This window comes from Mus musculus, chromosome 10, assembly GCF_000001635.26.
Source record: "Mus musculus strain C57BL/6J chromosome 10, GRCm38.p6 C57BL/6J".
Taxonomy (NCBI): domain Eukaryota; kingdom Metazoa; phylum Chordata; class Mammalia; order Rodentia; family Muridae; genus Mus; species Mus musculus.
Window position 1 is genome coordinate 31,349,809 of NC_000076.6, and position 21,224 is coordinate 31,371,032.

Sequence of the window (21,224 nt, forward strand, 5' to 3'; positions counted from 1 at the left end):
CTTTCCTACTTGCCCAGCTTCAGCTGCCCTAGCTGCCCCACTGCTCCCAAGGATTCCAGGCTCTGTCAAACCCGGGGTACTCTGCTCTACTTTTTCCACTTTGTGATATCTGTAAATTTGGCAAGGAAGAGGTCAGGTTAGTGGCAATGTTCTATTTGGAAGGAATAAAAAGCCTGTACTCCAAGGAAGACTAGAACCCACCTTTCTCTATTCAATAGGGCCATAGCTTGTTGGAGCCTTGACCATGTGAAAGGCAGTATAAACAGATTAAGCCCTAGTCAGGAAGGCTGGAATAGGAAAGAAAAGGCAGTCCTGGAAGGCTGAGAAAAATGTCTTTGGGAAGCCTCTCAGCCCCGACTTGAGTGGCCCGAAAGATACTTCAAAGGACACAGAAGAAAACGGTGACAAGGGTGATCATCACAAGGAGCTGAGTTAGCCTAGATGATTCCTTCTGATGTGTCAGTTTTGCATGCTTTAACAGCTTCTTGCAATTATCCTGCATTTTTACTACTTCTATGGGCTGGTCTATGTAGTTTAGCCCTGTGTGTTTGAGAGGGCTTTGAATTGTGATATAGACTTTTTTGCATATATGTATGACACTGAATTTGATGGCTTAATTTGAAACTGGCTAGAAATAAGGTCATTGTCTTAGTCAGGGTTTCTATTCCTGGACAAAACATCACGAACAAGAAGCAAGTTGGGGAGGAAAGGGTTTATTCGGCTTACACTTCCATACTGCTGTTCATCACCAAGGAAGTTAGGACTGGAACTCAAGCAGGTCAGGAAGCAGGAGCTGATGCAGAGGCCATGGAGGGATGTTCTTTACTGGCTTGCTCAGCCTGCTCTCTTATAGAACCCAAGACTACCAGCCCAGAGATGGCCCCACCCACAAGGGGCCTTTCCCCCTTGATCACTAATTGAGAAAATGCCTTACAGCTGGATCTCGTGGAGGCATCTCCCCAACTGAAGCTCCTTTCTCTGTGATAACTCCAGCCTGTGTCAAGTTGACATAAAACTAGCCAGTGCAGTCATATTGTAAACAGTAAGTATTACATTGCTTTAAAGTCATTTCCAATAATGAGAGTTAGGTGCACATGAAGATCTGTGGACTTCTGTGTTAGTCACACTTATGTATCAACAATGAAATATGCATATCATTTATTTCCACTTTTAATTTCAAAGTCACAGTGCAGCCTATGCTTGTCTCAATGCAGTATTAAAGATTCCAGGACTCATTATTTCTGAGGAATAACTGGTAACTCCATTTTGTTCTTTTTATTATTTGTTTTTCTTTCCTTGTGCTCATGTGTAGTACTGAGAATTGAATTTTGGGCCTTGAGCCCTTAATGTTAATTCTGAAGGCCATTAGAACCGAGTCCTTCAGATTACACATGATGAATGGTAGGATGGAAGAGTGTGGTAGCTCCATGATGACAGAGTTGGTGACTCCCTTCCCCCATAATGTCCTTTCACCTTGGAGATGACACGGAGATGAGTTGGGCCAGCTTTTTATAGCAACAGTTTCATGTAGAGAAAATAAGACCATGTTTTAAGAATTTTATGATGTGCAGGAAATTCTGTCTCAAAATAAAGGTGAACAGGGCCTGAGGAACACCACCTGAGGTCTTCTGGCCTCCACATACAAGTGTAAACATGCACACAAGCAATTATGCACACAAATGCACACATGTGTGTATGTGCGTGCACACACACATGTGTGTATGTGCGTGCACACACACACAATTCTAAGATGTGTGTATATGTATGTGTGTGTGTTTTGTTTTCTATCTCTTCATTAGGCAAACTGTTTCTTAAGAATAGTTAGTAGTCATTTACATGGTGCCTAGAGTCAATAACCAAAAAAGATCTCCAGGTGTAGGCAGTGAGAAGAAGTTATATGTGGGAAGTGATTACCAACACCATAGCAACCAAGGGCCTATGAGAAATAGGTCATTGAACTCCCAGTACTTAGAAGCTCTAAGGAGCACCACTTACAGCATAGTCTACATGAAGGGTACCTCAGGTTGTACATTGTTCACCCCCTGTAATTTTATGTGGAGTCCTGGTTGAACTTGATCTCAAACTGAGTGAGCTCTGCTGAAATGTTAAGCACTTAACAGCCAGGTGAGCTGGTTTGCCGGTACACAGGGCATCCTCTGTAGAACTTTTTGAAGACCTTCTCCAAGACAAATACAAAGAATTTTATTGGCTTTTTACATAGATTCCCTTGGTAGTTCACATAGATCACATGATTTATGATTTTAAAAGGCAGTGCTAATAATCAAAAGGACAAAACAGTATGTGATTTGGACTTAAGCATTTTCTACATATAACTAGAAGAAAGGACTACAACATCAACTGTTTTCTTACAAGGTATTTTACAGCATGAACATATGTCTCCTAAGAAGAGATTTAAAACACTTCATTCCCTTAATGACTGTCTTTTTAACATCTCACCAAGGACTTACAAAATTATTTAGGATAATTTTCTTTCAAGGCATCCTAAGTATGTTATTAAAATATTAATTTAACACTTCTGTCTGGAAGAAAAGAATCTACTTCCAGGTTTGTGTAATAAATAGCACCCTGAAGATAAAGAGAACTAAAGCCAAGGGAGATTCGGCATGCACAACTTTTAAAATAAGGTTTTTAATCTTCATTGATACATCTGAATGCAGCAGAGCTACAAAGTGCTCCTCACAAAGAGATAATTGTCATTCAGACCATGGTGACCCAAAAAAATCAAGCCCAGCAGCAAAGAGTAACTAAGTCCTAAACTGAACCTCACTTTTCAGGCACTGTGAGTCTCTGAAAGGCTGCAGGTTAGGCTGAATTCTTTCTGGGTAGCTTAGTTCCTGTGCTTTTCAAAAAACAAAAAACAAAAAAAAACAAAACAAAACAAAACAAAAAAACATGGAGGAGTTAAAATTCCTTTTGAAAACCTCCTACCTTCTATGGACCTACCATTAGGCCTTTGGTACAATGCACAGAGGTTGATTGGTGGAAGAATTTCATGGGTTCACAAAGCAGAACATTGAATAAATAAACAGGTTTACTGGCTCTAAGCCACCTACATGTACCCTGCCTCCTTGACCCTAAAAGACAATAAAAGAAGTCTAGATATGAACAAAATGGGCAAGAATGAGAACAACTACCCCTGCCATTGCCCCCTCCCTCACACATATACACAGATAACCCCTTGTCCTGCTTCTGTATTCCTGAACTATTTCTATAAAGGAGATGATCTGAGTCCATTATGTAATTATTCTTACTCACTTGGGACCTATGGCAATTTGAATCCTATTGCTGAGGAAAACATGCCAAGATCTTTCATTAGCATACAAGGATTTTTCTTTTCATTATTAATCAAATTAAATAGACTGTGATTGCCTAATCATTATGCAAAGTATCACCTCTGGGCATCACACTTGTTCTCTGAGAGCTGAAACCCTTTGCAGTGCTTTGAAGTCTAATTTTTCCGCAGCTAACTCACCACAGCTCATCATTCTCTCATCTCAACATTTGTGTCCAACAGAATGTGTGCTAGGATGGGAGTCATGAATACTAAAGAGTGGTATTTAATTAATTCAGGGTAAAAAATATTTTTGTTATTTCTCTTCCCAACATATTATAAGCTCCCTCCTCAACTATCCCTCAGCAGCCAAGGAAATAGGGTTAGTCGAAGACTTTCTCCTAAAATTATACAGTTGATAAACTTTTTGCTCTTCACTGGTAAGAAGAGGCTCTGATAAGGTTGGCTCTTCTCTACTAAGAGGAGTTCATCTTCATTCTTAAAGGTTAGTGAAACCACAGACATTGGACTTATTATATAATCTCCAAGGCCAGTCTAACAATGATACCCATGAGCAAATAACTAAATACACACACACACAGACACACACACACACACACACACACAGACACACACACACACACACAGACACACACACACACACACACACACACACAGACACAGACACACACACACACACACACACACACACACACTCATGTATGCACACACACATCTCTGGCTTTAACTTTGGTCAAGTTATCCTCTCTGTCTGAAATTTGCTTATGGGGTAGTTCAAACATTACCAAAATGTTTGATACAATCATTGAGTGTCAGATCTACCTCTGTGTCTCAGTTTTCCTAATGATAGCATAGAGTTACCACAGGCCTACAAAGCATTGGACATCATCTTCCTACAATATTTAACTTCATTAAATCCTCACTCCATATCACCCTGGTACTGACAGGGTCTCTTTCCCTGTGTACACAGAATCCAAGCTGACATATCTGCAGCCCATGAGAGCAATGCTCTCCTGACACTGAGGCAAGTGGAATGGGTACTGTGTAATCCAAGAATACAAGAGGGTCTCATTTGACCACTGCTTCCCTCCGCATTTACCTCCAAACCATTGGGACTTCTTGTCAGACTCACCTCCAGATCCTTCCCCTGCTCCATGCCTCCCTCTTACAACAGTCTCAGAAATGATTTCCCAACTCCCACCCACTGTTGTAAATTATGCACTCTGCCAACCTGCCCGTCAGTGACTCAGCAGCAGCAGTTTGTGTCATCAACTGCCATTGCCAGGTGAGGCACATAAAAGGCCTGGGTCACCTCAGTCTTGCTCATGTGTTCCCACCCTCCCTCACCCTCCTCTTTTCTTTGTCATGTTTGCTCTCTCTCTTTCCCTCTAGCTACTCCAAGGCACCCTTTAGTTCTCCCCTTCCCCCCATAAACCTCCTGCTCTAGGTCTGTTGCATGGTGTGACTGACAAAGGTACTTTTCCATCACTTTATCCTAACACCCTTACCCCTCCATGATCTACTACATAATCTAATGTTAATGATCCATACATGTACATCAACCTAGGTCATTTCCTGTTCCAAATCTTCCAGTAGCATCTAAAGCCCTTGGCATTAAATTCTCACTCTAGTCTCAATACACTACAGACATACTGTCTAGACTTTTTAAGAGACATTTTTTTGACTCACTAAAACTGAAAAGCTAGTTCCTGCCTCAGAGTCTTTGTATCAACTTTTTCTCACCCTGAAAGTTCTTCCCTAGAGCATTTAACACTGGGCATTTCCAGTCTTTCAAGTCTCAGCTGAAATCAGGGTCTCAAGAAAGATTTTCTTGACTGGGACTCCATCCCAGCAGCTTCCACCCTCTCCTCTGTCGCTCACTGGCAAATCACCGGATGCTGGCTTTGTCATAGCGCATCCTGGCAATTCCTCCCGGGCAGCTCCTTGCTTGCTTATTTCATTACTTGTTCCTTGCTCAATTTTCTTTTCCCCTTTCAACACTGAATTAAAAGTAGGCACCATGCCACTCCTATTATCCTGGAGTCTAGATTAGCCCGTAGGTAATATATGCCTAACAGTAGACATTCATTAGCACTTGTTAGATAAATGACTGGATAGGACCCTTTGACGATCTCTATTCCCTGCAGAAGGAAGGTAACTCTATTAACTGAGCAAGCACACTAACTAGATGCTCTCCCTAGGGGTAGAACCTATAGTTCTTCTGAACCATAACCAGTGTGTGTCACTCTCAAGAGCTACCACCTGCCTCTCTCAGACTGATTACCTTTAAGGACTCCTTGGAAACCCTGCTTTGTCCCTAGAGGGGTATTATCGCCAGGCAAAACTCCTATCCCAATTCACATCCCCACAGTGCTCTGTATTTATTATTCATGAAAAAACAAACAAACAAACAAAACTCTTATCTCTTTGATTGTATTGTAAACTCCTTAACCCCAGGCACTGAATCTGTGCTATTCATTTTATACACCAAGTAGACTGCTTGGCTACACCAATTTCTTCTTCAAACTCAAGAAACAGAGACTACCCATTCTTTCCCATATGACTAGGCTAGAACAATTCTCTTACAACCTCCCTGCTGTAATTCCACATTCAAGATACATATGCCTCTCCCTCTTGCTGCCTCCATCACAGCTTGACTCTATGGATACACCGTACACAACTATTCCCTCCTCTTCTTCCTCCCCATCTTCAGCCACAAAAATACTCCGTCCATATTTGGTTATCTAACCCCTGAAATGATTATGGAGGTCAGATGAAACAATCCTTCCTATACCTCAGAAGGAAGTTGTTCAGACATTCACTGTCAGGGCAACTCGGTGGTACTGGTCACCAAAAGGTGAAATCAGAAGCTCAGATTACTGACTGATTCCCACAGGTATCAGACATAGATGAAGACAGGATCTTTATATTTCACTGAATGGAGCAGGCAAGAAACGTATAAGTCAAAGACAAAGAGTCTCAGTGGCTGAACTTGGGGTTAAAGTTAAGGTTTTGGACAGGAAGTCCCTCTGATTGCCTATCATTTATTAATACTCAATACACAGAAAAGAAGAAAAACCTCTTAGGTAACAACCTTTTTCATATAAGATCACCTAACAAGAAAAATAGTTTAAATAACAAGAAGTCCCATCCCAATGCCAAGTCACCTGGTCTTGCCAGCCCATGATAATTAGCAAACACCACGGTTATAGGCTCAGACAGAACGGTAACAAGTGTGCAAAGGGCAGCTCCTGATTTCTTGGGAAGCTTCTGCCCATTCCCAGAAGATAATGAGCTACCAATTCCCTCCAGTCAGAATGGCTAACATCAACACATCTGACAGCAGATGTTGGAAAAGATGTGGAAAGATAAGAATATTTATTCACTATTGGTGGGGTGCAAATTAATGGGCCATTGTGAAAATCTGTTTTGATATTTTCCAAATATTAAAAATAGAACCAGGAGTGGGGGGGGTAGGGGAGTGGGGGGTAGGGGAGTGGGGGGGGGGAGTTTGGGGGACTTTTGGGGTAACATTGGAAATGTAAATGAAGAAAATACCTAATTAAAAAAATAATGAAGAAAAAAATAGAACCTACATATGACCCAGCTATTTCATATCCAGAGAACCCCACTACCTACCACAGAGATATTTGCACCCCAGGTTTATTGCTGCTTTATTCACTATAGCAATGAGTTGGAATTAAGCTAATTATTCATCAACAGATAAATGGATAATGAAAATCTAATACAGACCCATGAACTAATGGAATACTATCTAGTTAACTCTAAAGAAAATGTAATCAGAAAATTTTCAGAAAAATAGATGGACTTAGAGTGTGTAATATTAAGTGAGGTTCCACAATGTCTGAAATAAAAATATTTCATACTCCCCTCTTATACAAAATCTACCCACAAATAAATATGTGGGGGGGGGCATAACATGTAGAAAGACGAACAAGAAAGGCTGAATGTTAGAGGATACAGAGGGACTGAATTTGGATAATGGACACAATTATGAAAGAGGATATAAAGCTACTTGTTTTGGTAGTCCTAACTCTGTCACAGGATTTTGGGGTTTGGTGGTGGATATGTGTATAAAAATATATTTGATAGTGAAAGAATAAAATCCAGTGTACACAGCATCTTTTTCAAATGACTATTCTAATTGGATAGAAGGTAACTGTGATATATAGACTTTGGATCAGGTTAATTTCAGTATAATTATCTTTTGCAAAATTTTTATAATAAAATCTAAAAATGAAACAACAATAAAAGTAGTCTAAATTGAGTTGTTTGGTTGGTTTTTGTGGCAAAGTCTGGTGTTTCTCAGGCTGGTGTCTAAATTGGTTGTAGCTGAGGATGCCCTTGAATTTCCGATCCTCCTATCTCTACTTCTCCAGTGTTAGAAGGGAAAGAACGCCCATCACACCCTCATGCAGCGTTAGTGACTGAGCCCAGAATTTCCCGTATCTAGGCAAGCACCAGCTGAGCTACATCCATCCTTAGCTCCTGGAATTAAGAGTTTTGATCAACAACGGTTTATTGAAGGGAGTTCTTTTATAGTTTACTGTACACGCAATATATTTAATAATCACTCATACTTCTTTACCTTGCTCCTAAAGAAAATATCATCTTCATGCTACAAGCACCAAATCAACCTTGTAGGAGAAGCCAAAGAGGAAACCCGGAAGCGGAATCGGGGCGGGACTGAAAACTCCCTAACTTAACTCAAGTTCTGGAAGATACTCACGCAGTCGTGGTCTGCATGTCGTGCCAGCTCCTGCTGAAGTTCTGCTTTAACTCATTCATCAGATTCATGCCGAGTTTCTGTTTGATCTCAACCAGATGTCTTTCTTTTGCTGACAAAACTTGTCGTAATGTTGTGATTTCGTCTTCTAGCTAGAGGTGAGAGAAAAAAATGGTGGGGTGAAAACATCAGAGAGGGTGAAAAGTGCATTTCCACAGATTGGAATGCCTCGGCTAAGTGACCTCAACAAGCAACTCCATGGAGTGACCTCGCGGATTGACTTTTCAAAGTGACCTCACCACGGAGTGACCTTAAAGAATGACTGGTTATAGAATGCTTAGGTTTAACATTCCCAGGGTACTCAGTGTCCCTTCTGAATGGTTTAGATTGGGCACCAAGATATACAAGAAAATAAAAATCACCAGGAAGCCTACTAGGAAATTGGCATTTTATTAGATTTACTAATGTGCATATTTGGAGAACTGAGCTGTATCCTGTGGGTGTTAACATGCTAAGGCTCGTGTGTGGAAGTCAGAGGATTATTCATGGAAGTTGGTTCTCTCCTTCTAATATGTGGGTCCTGGGACTGAGTCTGGTTGTCACCTTGTAGCTGGTGCCCGTGCTGCCCTTACTGATGGAGCCACCTCACTGCCCTACTATGATGTCTTGTTGTAGCTCTCATACTATTTAACAAAATAACTTCTTTTCATGTGTTACTATCTAATGTTTGCTTAGTTTTGCGAGACATGTTACCATACTGGTAATATAAATAAATCTGGCCAACACTGTGCTTTTTCCAAGCCAGTGCCATATAAACGGAGGAACAAGAAGGATAAGAATGCATGCAAGAACATGATTCAGGTTATGTTCTCTTTAACGATTTATTGGCATGGAGCTGACACACAGTAAGCTGCATGTATCTAAATACGCAATTTATGTCTATGTATAAGCATATATATACATGTAATATATGTTTACATATATATATATACATATGTATATATGTATATACATATGTATGTACACATATGCATATATGTATGTTTGCATGTTTGTATGTATGTACGTATATATGTATCGACGCTGTCATCCCCTACTACTGGCGCCTGAAAAAAAAATATATATATATATATAAAACCTCCTAGCCATTCTTTGTAGTTCCCTTTCCCCATTATTCCCAGTCCCCCTAACTCTTGGCCTCACTAGGCAACTGCTAACATTCCTTCTTTCACTAGAGTTGAATTTGCAGTTTCAATAATGTTATAAAATCACGTTATAATGCTGTGCTTATTCATTTTGTTTGGCTTCTTTCACTTAGCACAATTATTTGCTACTGACCCATGTTGCTGCATTAGCTACGGTTCCTTTGCTTAAATAAAACCACTACAAAAGCTACCTACATACAGCTTTGTATGGAGAACATATTTCTTCTCCCCCCCCACACCCCCCAGCTGTGCACAAGTAGACCACTATAAAGTTGTCTTTGCAAGTTATTTTCTAGCAACAAAATTACTTAAAATACTCAGAGTTTGGGGAATTACAATATCCTATCACATAAATTTAAGCTTCCCAAAGTCTGACTTAACTACATGCTATACTTTGTATTACAACTATGGGGAGAGCTCTGATATTAGTGATTACTCTCCTGGCTCTGCATTACTCTCCCGGCTCTGCTTCTGGGGTGCACAAAACTGTTTGTGCTTTCCTTCAGCAAGGCAAGTCTTCTTGAGGATGTCCTCAGTCCTCCACGTGTACAGAGGTAACAGATCTGCCAGATCCTTAGAGTTCTGAATTTTTAAAATGGGGAGCTTCATCTCATTTACATTCAAAATATTGCTGAACCTCTGACCACAACTTGTGGCTAGCCCTGCCAGGCACACTGCAAGCACATTCATTGCATCATTGGAGAACGAGCTGTCTTTTCTCTGGCACAGGAAGACTTTTTCCCAGTGCTAAACGGTGGGAATCATGTTCTGACTTTCTTCTTCTGTTTTTGCCATGGTGAGGATTGAACTTGCAGACTCATGCATGATAAACATGTACCGTCCTACTGAGTTGCTCTGCCTGATAGGAAGCCGCCTGACACAGATAATCACTTCAGGAAAAGATGCACAAGTACAGATTAGAAGCATCTTAAATAGCACACTATGAAAGAGCAATAGCTTGGGGCTTTTACTATCAGGGAAATGTTCTTGAAGGGTTCATTTCATGTTATCCAATTGACATAGTCATTAAATGTTTCTGAATGTTCTTAGAAACCTTTCCAGAAAAGAGACTGAATCACACATTTCATATGTGTTCATAATCAGTAGCATGTCTTTTTCTTGATGATTGTGTCTTCTGTATGTATGCATGCTTAGGCAGATAGCTACAGAAGGAGGATGCTCAGGACCCCCCCCCCCGGGGGGGGCATATACTTTATTCTCCCTGTGTCTTAGAACATGCTGCTATTTCAAAACCATATTTCTCTGTTCTTGATTATCATGATATATTCTACATCTTCATCTTTGTCAAAGTGCCTTCCTGTATGTCATCTGCTGCTTAAGAAACTACTGTTCTTTTACCAGAGAAAATGCTTGAGTGCCATGTCTTCCTTGACTCTTTGAGAGCTTCAGGTGTCCTGCTCTTTTTTGTTTTGAGTTACTGAAACTACTGGTTCTTTCTTGGGGTGGGATGATGTGTAGGATGTTTCTGTAGTATCTACTGTGTGATAACAAATCTTGGGGAACAATTGAACTTGCAGAAATAAATTACCAGTGTAGGGAAGGAGAAAGGGCTAACCTCTCGCTATTTCAGCCTCCCATAAAGCTGCAGAAGCACAGTGAATTACTATTGTGTGGTAAGGGAGAGAAAAGGGTAAAAGAAAATTTGCATTGGAGTTCTTAATAAAATTTGGACCCTTCTCACTAGTTATCACTCACAGTTTCTATAGTTTGGATCTGGAGCATGCCCTCAAAGGCCCATATGTCAGCATCATGATTTCCAGCCAGGGAGAGGATGGAAAATTTGTAAGCCTATCGGGAGGGAGAGTCTGCATGTGCCCTCAAGGATGATGGAATGCTGGCTTCTTCCAGTGGCTTCTAGCCCACCATGATGTGAGCAATCTTCTCTTCCACTATATATATAGGAAGAGAAGATTGTGTACACACACACACACACACACACACACACACACACATATATATATATATATATATATATATATATATATATATATATATCACCATAGGCCTATAGCAATATGGTCAAACAACCATGGATTAAAATTTCTGAAACTATAAACCCAAATAGCATAGCCCTGATAGCCCTGAGGATTGGGGGTTCAATGATAGCAGTGACTTAACAGCAGCTCATAAAAATTACCCTGAGGGCATATGTAAAATACAGGATCCCATGTATGTAGCCCACTTTCATTATCTCAAATATCTTGAAGTAAGTCAAGCAAGGTCAGACATTTTATATCTAATAAGTACCCGCAAATAGTCTGCTGCAGGCGACATGTACAGTCTACATTTCTGTTTGTCACATAAAATAAAGATTAAGTGAAGGTAAATCACTTTGACCAAAGCATTTAGAATATTTTCTCGCCTTCCAGTCAGCGCCAGCACCAGGTCACCTTGGGCACAGAGTCAGCGGACACCAGTAGAGTACCAGTCCAGTAGAGGACTCTCCACGAGATCTTAAGACCACTACAACTTCTGTTGCAATCCAATTGCACAGGACCTGAGACAGCATTAGGGAAGCAGGAAACCCGGTCTGACTAGGGTCACAAGTTCCTTCAGGTCTGCACCAGCACTGGGTCACCTTGGGCGCAAGGTTGGCTGACACCCCCAAGGTCCCTAGAGGACAGCTTCTGAGACAGACCCCTTTTTGAGCTTCAAACATCCAGGCACCTTCCCTGCCAGAGGAGAGGAGTCTGCCCTGCCCGGGAGGGCTTGGCCAGAGCACCTGGGGGAACCACCTTAGTTCCCGGATCCCTCTGAGACTATTCTGTGCAGGTGAGAGTGTGGACTACAGAAGCTAACAGCTTCTGTCACAGGCCGAAGCAACACAGCTTATGGGACAGGTCCTGTTTCAGGCCTTCATCTTCTGCCAGGAGGGAGGTCCGAACGCCAGATATCTGTGTACCTTATCTGTAAGAGGAGAGCTTGCCTGTAGAGAATGCTCTGACCACTAAAACACAGAGGAGAGAGCTAGTCTCCCAGGTCTGCTGATAGAGGCTAACAGAACCAAGAGAGGAACAATCTCTAACCAGAGACAACTATAACAACTAACTCCAGAGATTACCAGATGGCGAAAGGCAAATGTAAGAATCTTACTAACAGTAACCAAGACCACTCACCATCATCAAAACATCAGCAGCACTCCCACCTCACCCAGTCCTGGTCACCCCAACACACCCGAAATGCTAGACTCAGATTTAAAAGCATATCTCATGATGATGGTAGAGGACATCAAGAAGGACTTTAATAACTCACTTAAAGAAATACAGGAGAACACTGCTAAAGAGTTACAAGTCCTTAAAGATAGAGGAAAGCACATCCAAACAGGTGATGGAAATGAACAAAACCATACTAGACCTAAAAAGGGAAGTGGACACAATAAAGAAAACCCAAAGTGAGGCAAAGCTGGAGATAGAAACCTTAGGAAAGAAATCTGGAACCATAGATGCGAACATCAGCAACAGAATACAAGAGATGGAAGACAGAATCTCAGGTGCAAAAGATTCCATAGAGAACATCAGCACAACAATCTAAGATTATGCAAAATGCAAAAAGATCCTAACTCAAAATATTCAGGAAATCCAGGACACAATGAGAAGACTAAACCTATGGATAATAGGAGTTGATGAGAATGAATCTTTTCAACTTAAAGGGCCAGCAAATATCTTCAACAAAATTAAAGAAGAAAACTTCCCAAACCTAAAGAAAGAGATGCCCATGAACATACAAGAAGCCTACAAAACTCCAAATAGACTGAACCAGAAAAGAAATTCCTCCCTACACATAATAATCAGAACAGCACAAGCACTAAATAAAGATAGAATATTAAAGGGAAATAAGTAACATATAAAGGCAGGACTATCAGAATTACACCAGACTTTTCACCAGAGACTATGAAAGCCAGAAGAGCCTGGACAGATGTTATACAGACACTAAGAGAACACAAATGCCAGCCCAGGCTACTATACCCAACCAAACTTTCAATTATCATAGATGGAGAAACCAAAGAATTTCACGACAAAACCAAATTCACACATTATCTTTCCAAAAATCCAGCCCTTCAAAGAATAATAACAGAAAAAAACCAATACAAGGACGAAAACCATGCCCTAGAAAAAGCAAGAAAGTAATCCTTCAACAAACCAAAAAGAAGACAGCCATAAGAACAGAATGCCGACTCTAACAACAAAAATAATGGGAAGCAACAATTACTTTTCCTTAGTATCTCTTAATATCAATGGACTCAATTCCTCAATAAAAAGACATAGACTAACAGACTGGCTACACAAACAGGACACAACATTTTGCTGCTTACAGGGAACCCATCTCAGGGAAAAAGACAGACATTACCTCAGAATGAAAGGCTGAAAAACAATTTTCCAAGCAAATAGTCTGAAGAAACAAGCTGGAGTAGCCTTTCTTTTTTTTTTTTTTTTTTTTTTTTTTAAAGATTTATTTATTTACTATATGTAAGTACACTGTAGCTGTCTTCAGACACTCCAGAAGAGGGCGTCAGATCTTGTTACAGATGGTTGTGAGCCACCATGTGGTTGCTGGGATTTGAACTTCAGACCTTTGGAAGAGCAGTCGGGTGCTCTTACCCACTGAGCCATCTCACCAGCCCCTGGAGTAGCCTTTCTAATATCAAATAAAATCAACTTCCAACCCAAAGTTATCAAAAAAGACTAGGAGAGACATTTCATACTCATCACAGGTAAAATGCTCCAAGAGGAACTCTCAATTCTGAATATCTATGCTCCAAATACAAGGGCAGCCATATTCATTAAAGAAACTTTAGTAAACCTCAAAGAACACATTGTATCTCACACAATAATAGTGGGAGACTTCAACACACCACTTTCATCAATGGACAGATCATGGAAACAGAAACTAAACAGGGACACAGTGAAACTAACAGAAGTTATGAAACAAATGGATTTAACAGATATCTACAAAATATTTTATCCTAAAACAAAAGGATATACCTTCTTCTCAGCACCTCATGGTACCTTCTCCAAAATTGACCATATATTGGTCACAAAACAGGCCTCAACAGATACAAAAATATTGATTGTCCCATGCATCCTATCAGATCAACATGGACTGAGGCTGATGTTCAATAACAACATAAATAATAGAAAGCCAACATTCACATGGAAACTGAACAACACTCTTTCTTCTCAATGATACCTTGGTCAAGGAAGGAAGAAAGAAGGAAATGAAAGACTTTTTAGAGTTTAATGAAAACGAAGCCACAACATACCCAAACTTATGGGACACAATAAATCATTTCTAAGAGGAAAACTCATAGCTCTGAGTGCCTCCAAAAAGAAACTAGAGAGAGCACACACAAGCAGCTTGACAACACACCTAAAAGCTCTAGAACAAAAGGAAACAAATTCACCCAAGAGGAGTAGACAGCAGGAAATAATCAAACTCAGGGGCAAAATCGACCAAGTGGAAACAAGAAGAACTATTCAAAGAATCAGCCAAACGAGGAACTGGTTCTTTGAGAAAAATAAAAAACATAGATAAACCCTTAGCCAGACTCACTAGAGGGCACAGGGACAGCATTCTAATTAACACAATCAGAAATGAAAAGGGAGACATAACAACAGATCCTGAAGAAATACAAAACACCATCAGATCCTTCTACAAAAGGCCATACTTAACAAAACTGGAAAACCTGAATGAAATGGACAAATTTCTAGACAGATACCAGGTACCAAAGTTAAATCAGGATCAGGTTAATGATCTAAACAGTCCAAATCCCCTAAAGAAATAGAAGCAGTCATTAATAGTATCCCAACCAAAAAAAGCCCAGGAACAGATGGGTTTAGTGCAGAGTTCTATCAGACCTTCAAAGAAGATCTAATCCCAGTTCTTCACAAACTATTCCACAAAATAGAAACAGAAGGTACTCTACCCAACTCATTCTATGAAGCCACAATTACTTTGATACCCAAACCACAGAAAGACCCAACAAAGATAGAGAACTTCAGACCAATTTCCCTTATGAATATCGATGCAAATATCCTCAATATAATTCTCGCTAACTGAATCCAAGAACACATCAAAACAATCATCCATCCTGACCAAGTAGGTTTCATCCCAGGGATTCAGAGATGGTTTAATATACGAAAATCCATCGATGTAATCCACTATATAAACAAACTCAAAGACAAAAACTACATGATCATTAGATGGGGAGAAAGCAGTTGACAAAATCCAACACCCATTCATGATAAAAGTCTTGGAAAGATCAGGAATTCAAGGCCCATACCTAAACATGATAAAAGCAATCTACAGCAGGCCAGTAGTCAACATCAAAGTAAATGGTAAGAAGCTGGAAGCAATCCCACTAAAATCAGGGACTAGGCAAGGCTGCCTACTTTCTCGATACCTTTTCAACATTGTACTTAAAGTCCTAGCCAGAGCAATTAGATAACAAAAGGAGATCAAGGGAATACAAATTGGAAAGGAAGAAGTCAAAATATCACTTTTTGCAGATGATATGGTAGTATATATAAGTGACCATAAAAATTCCACCAGTAAACTCCTAAACCTGATAAACAGCTTCAGTGCAGTAGCTGGATATAAAATTAACTCAAACAAGTCAATAGCCTTTCTCTGCACAAAGGATAAACAGGCTGAAAAAGAAATTAGGGAAATAACACCCTTCTCAATAGTCACAAATAATATAAAATACCTTGGCGTGACTCTAAGGAAGTGAAAGATCTGTATGATAAAAACTTCAAGTCTCTGAAGAAAGAAATTAAAGAAGATCTCAGAAGATGGAAAGATCTCCCATGCTCATGGATTGGCAAGATCAATATAGTAAAAATGGCTACCTTGCCAAAAGCAAACTACAGATTGAATGCAATCCCCATCAAAATTCCAACTCAATTCTTCAACGAATTAGAAAGGGCAATCTCCAAATTCATCTGGAATAACAAAAAACCTAGGATAGCAAAAACTCTTCTCAAGGATAAAAGAACCTCTGGGGGAATCACCATGCCTGACCTAAAGCTTTACTACAGAGCAACTGTGATAAAAACTGCATGGTACTGGTATAGCGACAGACAAGTAGACCAATGGAATAGAATTGAAGACCCAGAAATGAACCCACACACCTATGGTCACTTGATCTTTGACAAAGGAGCTAAAACCATCCAGTGGAAAAAAGACAGCATTTTCAACAAATGGTGTTGGCACAACTGGCGGTTAACATGTAGAAGAATGTGAATTGATCCATTCCTATCTCCTTGTACTAAGGTCAAATCTAAGTGGATCAAGGAATTCCACATAACTGCCTCAGTACAGGGGAACGCCAGGGCCAAGAAGTGGGAGTGGGTGTGTGGGGGAGTAGGTGGGGGAGCAGATGGGGGACTTTTGGGATAGCATTGGAAATGTAAATGAAATAAATACCTAATAAAAATAAAATAAAATAGTCACAAAACTAAAAAAAAAAAAAAAAAAAAAAAAGGAACTCCTCATAAAACCAGAGACACTGAAACTTATAGAGGAGAAAGTGGGGAAAAGCCTTGAAGCTATGGGCACAGGGGAAAAATTCCTGAATAGAACAGAAATGGCTTGTGCTGTAAGATCAAGAATCGACAAATGGGACCTCACAAAATTGCAAGCCTTCTGTAAGGCAAAAGACACCGTCAATAAGACAAAAAGGCCACCAACAGATTGGGAAAGGATCTTTACCTATCCTAAATCAGATAGGGGACTAACATCCAATATATATAAAGAACTCAAGAAGGTAGACTCGAAAAAAATCAAATAACCCCATTAAAAAATGGGGCTCAGAACTGAACAAAGAATTCTCACCTGAGGAATACTGAATGGCTGAGAAGCACCTGAAAGAATGTTCAGCATCCTTAATCATCAGGGAAATGCAAATCAAAACAACCCTGAGATTCCACCTCACACCAGTCAGAATGGCTAAGATTAAAAATTCAGGTGATAGCAGATGCTGGAGAGGATGTGGAGAAAGAGGAACACTCCTCTATTGCTGGTGGAATTGCAAGCTTGTACAACCACTCTGGAAATCAGTCTGGCGGTTCCTCAGAAAATTGGACATACTACCACCGGAGGATCCTGCAATAACTCTCCTGGGCATATATCCAGAATATGTTCGAACTGGTAAGAAGGACACATGCTCCACTATGTTCATAGCAGCCTTATTTATGATAACCAGAAGCTGGAAAGAACCCAGATGCCCCTCAACAGAGGAATGGATACAGAAAATGTGGTACATTTACACAATGGAGTACTACTCAGCTATTTAAAAGAATGAATTAATGAAATTCCTAGGCAAATGGTTGGACCTGGAGGGCATCATCCTGAGTGAGGTAACACAATCACAAAAGAAGTCAAATGATATGTACTCACTGATAAGTGGATATTAGCCCAGAAACCCGAGATATAAGATATAATTTGCAAAACACATGAAACTGAAGAAGAACGAAGACCAAAGTGTAGACACTTTGCTCCTTCTTAGAATTGCGAACAAAACACCCATGGAAGGAGTTACAGAGACAAAGTTTGGAGCTGAGACAAAAGGATGGACCATCAAGAGACTGCCATATCCAGGGATCCATCCCATAATCAGCCTCCAAATGATGACACCATTGCATTCACTAGCAAGAGCTTGCTGAAAGGACCCAGGTATAGCTGTCTCTTGTGAGACTATGCCGGGGCCTAGCAAACACATAAGTGGATGCTCACAGTCAGCTATTGGATGGATCACAGGGCCCTCAATGGAGGAGCTAGAGAAAGTACCCAAGGAGCTAAAGGGATCTGTAACCCTATAGGTGGAATAACATTATGAACTAACCAGTACCCCGGAGCTCTTGACTCTAGCTGCATATGTATCAAAAGATGACCTAATCGGCCATCCCTGGAAAGAGAGGCCCATTGGACATGCAAACTTTATATGCCCCAGTACAGGGGAACGCCAGGGCCAAGAAGTGGGAGTAGGTGGGTAAGGGGGACTTTTGGGACATCACTGGAAATGTAAATGAAGGAAATACCTAATAAAACTTTTTTTTAATTTAAAAAAAGAATATTTTCTCCCTCAGTTTAAAATTATTCTTCATTAGAAATGGATAATTTGTTCTTTGATTTCTTTTTAAATATTTAAATATTTATTTATTTGAGACAGGGTCTCACTATATAACATTGGCTGGCTTGGAACTAACTATTTAGGGTTCTTTGATATATACATATACATATATATACATATACATATTCATATTCATATGCATATACATATATATGTGTGTGTGTATATATATTCACATGAATCTCCATGTGAGAAGCATGTACGACTAAAATGAGTAATTTTAACTGATTAAATATGGTTAGCAAGAAAACCATAAGCACTAGTGAATGAATGAATGAATGAATGAATGAATGAAAACTTTACTTGTTGCTGATAAAATACTAAGAGAGTTTCAGCAGAGAGCTGATCCTATGCCACAGCACTCCATACCCAAATACCACCAGGAGAGAGCTGGCCTCCCAGGAATGCTGACAAACCTGTGAGTGCAGGTAAGACCACCACTTCTGCTGAGGGACCTGCTCAGAACTCTCAGGACACAGGAAAAGAGGAACAGCCTGGGACAGGAGCCTTCGGGTTTCCCTCTGCACCTGGAGCTGATCCTATACCACAGTGCTGCCTACTCAAATACCAGCAGGAGAGAGCTGGTCTCCCAGGAGTGCCAACACACCTGTAATCATAGGTTCAAAATCTTGGCCCAAGATGGAACCTCCCAGAGCCATCATGACACAGGAGCCAAGGAACAGCTGGGGACAAGATCCTTCTGGTTTCTGTCTACAACCTGGAGCTAACCCAGGAGTACTGACACACAGGATTGCAATAGGGAAAAGTCACAGTCAGAGACAGCAAGACCACATAACACCAGAGATAAGCAGATGGCAAGAGGCAAGGACAGGAACATAAGCAACAGAAACCAAGGCTACTTGTCACCATCACAAGCCAGTTTTACCACCACAGTGAGCCCAGGACTTCCCAACATACCACAAAAGCAAGACTCTGATTTAAAATCACATCTCATGATGATGATAAAAGACTTTAAGAAGGACATAAATAACTCCCTTAAAGAAATACAGTAGAACACAGGTAAAGAGGTAGAAGCCATTGAAGAGGAAACATAAAAATCCCTTAAAGAATTACAGGAAAACACAACCAAACAGGGGAAGAAATTGAACAAAACCATCCAAGATCTAAAAATGAAAATAGAAACAATGAAGAAATCCCACAAGGAGATAACCCTGGAGATAGAAAAATCTACGAAAGAGATCAGGATTCATAGATGCAAGCATCACCAACAGAATACAAGAAATAGAAGAGAGAATCTCAGGTTCAGAAGATACCATGGAAAACATTGACACAACAGTCAAAGAAAATGCAAAATGCAAAAAGCTCTTAACGCAAAACATCCAGGAAATCTAGGACACAATGAGAAGACCAAATCTAAGGATAATAGGTATAGAAGAGATTGAAGATTCTCAACTTGAAGGGCCAGTCAATATCTTCAACAAAATTATTGAAGAAAACTTCCCTAACCTAAAGAAAGAAAGAGATGCACATAAACATACAAGAAGTTCACAGAACTACAAATAGACTGGACCAGAAAAGAAACTGCCCCTGACCCCGCAAACTTTCATATAATTGTCAAAACACCAAATGCACAAAACAAAAAACAAACAAACAAAAAAAAAAAGAGTATTAAAAGCGGTAAGGGAGAAAGGTCAAGTAACATATAAAGGCAGACCAATCAGAATTACACCAGACTTCTCACCAGAGACTATGAAAATCAGAATATCCTAGACAGATGTTATGCAGACACTAAGAGAACACAAATGTCAGCCCAGGATACAATACCCAGTAAAATTCTCAATTACCATAGATGGAAAAAACAAGATATTCTATGACAAAACCAAATTTACACAATATCTTTCTATCCCGAGCTTATCCCCGTCCCGCGGGAAATAAACACAGGACACACCAGATTCTTCCACGGTTAACTTTTACTTCTATATCATATTGAGGTAGACAAAGAAAGCTCAGAAAGTGTGTGGCTTAAATACTTTTGGTGACGTGTCTAAACTAGGACTGGTAGCAACACCCATGATCCTCATGCACCCTGGGGATAGGTTAAAGCCCCCAGGGGTTGGGCAAAAGCCCTGGAGATGGACTGGTGACTTTGGCTGGCTGTGCTCTCGCAGCTGCGCACAATGAGGTTTAGAACCATCTAGTGGCGGCACGTAGATTGCAGCCCTTTACATCTTTCCACAAATCCAGTCCTACAAAGGATAGTAGATGGAAAACTTCAACACAGGGAGGGAAACTACACCCTAGAAAAAGCAAGAAAATAATCTTCTTTCAACAAACCCAAAAGAAGATAGCCACACATACATAATTCTACCTCTAACAACAAAAATAACAGGAAGCAACAATCACTTTTCCTATGGACTCAATTCTCCAATGAAATACATAGAATTACAAACTGAATACGTAAATAGAACCCAGTATTTTGCTGCATTCAGGAAACACACCTCAGTGGCAGAGACAAGGACAGACACTACCTCAGAGTAAAAGGTTGGAAAACAATTTTCAAAAAAAAAAAAACGGTCCCAAGAAACAAGCTTGAGAAGCCATTCTAATATCAAATAAAATACACTTTCAACCAAAAGTTATCAAAAAAAGGTAAGGAAGGACACTTCATACTGTTCTAAGGAAAAATCTACCAAGGTGAACTCTCAATTCTGAACATCTATGCTCCAAATGCAAGGGCACCCATACTCATAAAAGAAACTTTACTAAAGCTCAAAGCATACATCACACCCCACATAATAATAGTGGGAGACTACTTTACCACTCCACTCTCATCAATGGACAGATCAT

General features: G+C 40.2%; 1 protein-coding gene across 7 annotated transcripts in view; it reads right to left on the bottom strand.

Annotated features, from left to right (window-relative positions):
* Positions 1-21,224, bottom strand: part of Tpd52l1 (tumor protein D52-like 1) — a 113,615-nt gene that overhangs the window by 17,436 nt on the left and 74,955 nt on the right. For all 7 annotated transcript variants that reach the window (XM_030245062.1, XM_030245063.1, XM_030245064.1 and 4 more), the window contains exon 3: positions 8,064-8,212. In XM_030245062.1, the coding sequence (XP_030100922.1) occupies positions 8,064-8,212 (149 nt within the window). The remainder of the gene's footprint in view (positions 1-8,063; positions 8,213-21,224) is intronic.